Source organism: Sinocyclocheilus rhinocerous, unplaced genomic scaffold, assembly GCF_001515625.1.
Source record: "Sinocyclocheilus rhinocerous isolate Xijiao unplaced genomic scaffold, SAMN03320098_v1.1 scaffold1063, whole genome shotgun sequence".
Lineage (NCBI taxonomy): Eukaryota > Metazoa > Chordata > Actinopteri > Cypriniformes > Cyprinidae > Sinocyclocheilus > Sinocyclocheilus rhinocerous.
In genome coordinates, this window is record NW_015625586.1 from 641,763 (window position 1) to 645,068 (window position 3,306).

At 38.1% G+C, this 3,306-nt stretch overlaps 1 protein-coding gene across 1 annotated transcript in view; it reads right to left on the reverse strand.

Moving 5' to 3' along the window:
* Nucleotides 1-1,848: 1,848 nt before the first annotated feature.
* LOC107755025 (transmembrane protein 11, mitochondrial-like) overlaps nucleotides 1,849-3,306 on the reverse strand; it is a 4,341-nt gene continuing 2,883 nt past the window's right edge. Inside the window, exon 2 of the mRNA XM_016571668.1 lies at nucleotides 1,849-2,296. Coding sequence (XP_016427154.1) covers nucleotides 1,849-2,296 — 448 coding nt within the window. The remainder of the gene's footprint in view (nucleotides 2,297-3,306) is intronic.

Genomic DNA, 3,306 nt, shown 5'->3' on the forward strand with positions numbered 1-3,306 from the left:
CATCTCTCTGCTTGCATGATAAATATATTTTTAGAAATTAATAATTATTTTAGTTTAACACGGCATAGGCTAGCCTACTTGTTCAGTGATGATAAAAAAAGATAGTCATAACGGTCTTATCAAGTAACTGTACGACGTTCCACCTGGTTTTATCCGAATGCAGATACGAATAATTGTGTGATTGTTACAGATACAAATACTGGCTGTTACATGAAAATTTAAATATGTAATGTCATAATTATAAAGTTTTGACAATTTACATATGTAATTGTTGCATTAGGCTATGAATTAATAAGCGTTTATTGATAAGAACTATTTCATGTCTTTTCATTTACAGTAGCATGAACCACGAGTTGTCGAGTAACTAGAGTATTTTTTAAAATAAGAAATCGACTAGCAGAAATCAGTAGTCGTGCAACCCCTACTTTATTGATTACTTATTAACCCTAATTTATTATTAACTGACTTTTCCACTCCATGCACCCTATTAGACTTGGCGCATTTTCATTTCACCTTTTGCCTACAGTTATAAATCAAATCACATGCCTCTTTGTAGTTCCCGTTTGGTTATAACTGATTATCATCATAATGTTCAGGTGGCCCTTATTACAACAGGAAGTTGAAATTATCTGAACTTTTAATGATTTGTTTATGTTTTAATAAAGTTCTCACCTGCCTTCTGCCCCAATTATATATTACTTGAAACATTTCCATGACAACAAAAAACAGTAAGAACACATGTGGAGCATCACTGCAAGGACCTCATGATAATCTGGTTATGACAGGTGCTTATGACTCGTTTTGTTTTTTGGTAGAGATGCGCCACACATATGCGGCTCTCAAGAAGAACCTGGGAAATGAATGTGGATGACGAAATGCTTGTGCTTTAGAGGAAAAGCTATTTCTAAACAGTGCAATAACTGACATATAGAGGATTTTGCTTCAAGAAACATACCAGTGGGCCATGATGTTTGTCCAAATTAAAGCGGTCCATTTGCAACTCCCTTTAAATAAATAGTCTCCAAATAAGGTTGATACTGGAAACTCAGCGGACATTTCTGTGACAGCAATGTTATTTAAATGGTGTTCAGTTAGTCTAAACACAACGAAAATCCCTGCCTCATTCAGTCCTTCGTTTCCACCGATTCACATACAGCTCTAAACTCCCAGATATGAAAAGGTGTACATGTGCATAAAATGTGGTATTTTGCCCGATTCTTCTTCCACAAGTTTACCTTGTTTAGTTTTAAGCCTAGTTTCCTCTTAACCCCAGTAAAACACATTAACACCATTTAGAGTCAAATGCCTCATGACTGAAAAACACAACATATGGACTCACCTTCTGACCTGAGATCATCACAGACATGAACTATAGAAGAATTTCCTCACATGACCTAGACATGAACTTGGTCTTTGTGTTTAAGCACTAATCTTAATAATTTATCTTAATTCCTAATTAATCTTGAATTAAGCATCATTTCTTTACGTGGTGTCACCTTTTAGGACATTCTAAAACAAGCGTTTTTGATTAACCTGAACAATGTTTTAAAGGCCAAAAAAATGCCATTTTTAAGAATCACTGACACTAACCATGCATCTGACATGTCAAAACTACAAGAACTAAGCTTTTCTATCTGGCTCCTGAATGTGAAGTTTTAACCAACTGCAGACAAGAGGACTGTTTAAAAAACATGTTTGACAAAACATAAATTTTGCAATTCTAGTGAGCAGAAAATTACACAAACACTTAAAGGGATAGTTCACCCAAATATGAAAATTCTGTCATTAATTACTCTCCCTCATGTCGTTCTAAACCTGTAAGACCTTTGTTCATCTTCGGAACACAAATTAAGATATTTTGATGATGTCGTCCCGTCGAACCAGAACCACTGGCGAGGAGGAGGTGAGCGTGTGCAGCGGCAGCCGCGAGAGCTTCTGACTGTCGTACTCCACCTGGTATTTGCAGCAGGGGTCGAACTGCCAGGAGATGCCATAGAGCGTGGCACAGGCCAGGCTCAGAGCGCCAGCGGGGAGCGCCACGTAGCGGGAGTAGTCGGCGGGAAGAGCGAGCGGCGTCAGGAGGCACGCGGCCCCTGCCAGAACAGCGGTTTTGTGCAGGCAGTTTCCCACGGCCACCCAGCGGGCCGTCTCATCTCCGATGCGCGTGGGTTCGATTACAATGTAGCGGTACTGCGCCTCCAGAGCCTGCTCCAGCTCGTACTCGAACTGCTCCTGTGCATTCTCGCCGTTGTAGATCTCGTGGACGATGTAACACTCCGTGGCCGCCATCACTCCCCTGAAGAGAGCGATAGAAAATGAGAATTCGTCAATCGGAATTAATCCAATCCAGATTCTGAAAATTCTGTTTCTGAACCCTAAACGTTGCAATCTGATTGACATATTCATTTACATGCATTCCATTTCGTAAGATAAAAAAAAAAAAACGCACACGTTCATAAGATGTAAAACATATGTCAACAGATGCATCATGGCACTGTGCATGAGGTATTTTTTAATTTGATTGAGAAAATTGTTGTATGAAAGCATTTATTTTTTCCTGTTTATCAGATTATTTCAGGTCTACATCAAAACCAGCGTAATAATGTCAATGGAGCTACCAAGAGTTGTTTTTGCATCAAACCTCTACTGGCTCTGCTCTCCCCTTTACCTAAATTTACTACTTCAGACTTATGTGCCCTCTAGAATAGTGGTTGACCGATATTGGTTTTTTGACAGCCGATATAATTGTATTTATTTTCATTAATATTTAAGAAATTTGAAATCATTTGAAAATGGATTAAAAAATTATTTTGTAAAATAAACATACTTATACTTTAGATGACAAAGTATTTTCCACAAATAAATAAATATTTTTTATAATTTTATAATTAAAAAGGAAGTAAACTGTAACCAACAGAGCACTCAGTATTCTGGGAAGTTTGTGTGCATTGGGAATCGTATTTTTTCAAATAAAGCCAAGGTAACACTCATAACACATCATACATACAGCACACAGTGAAAAAATGACATGAATATGACAGTGGGCAAGTGCCGCATAATTTGAAATCACTCTGGAAGCTTGCATTCTGCAAGTGAACGGCGCTTTATTGTTTGTGCCATCCCAAAGAAGCACAAAATCACTTTCACGGTCTTCCCTACTGGTGAAATGACCTGGGGCCTCATGTATAAAACTTTCTGTAGATTTCATCCTAAAAGTGTACGTACGCACAAAAGCTAGATCTGGCGTACACACAAAAGTTTTCAGATTTATAAAACCATGCGTACGCCAGAACCTGCGCAAAAATC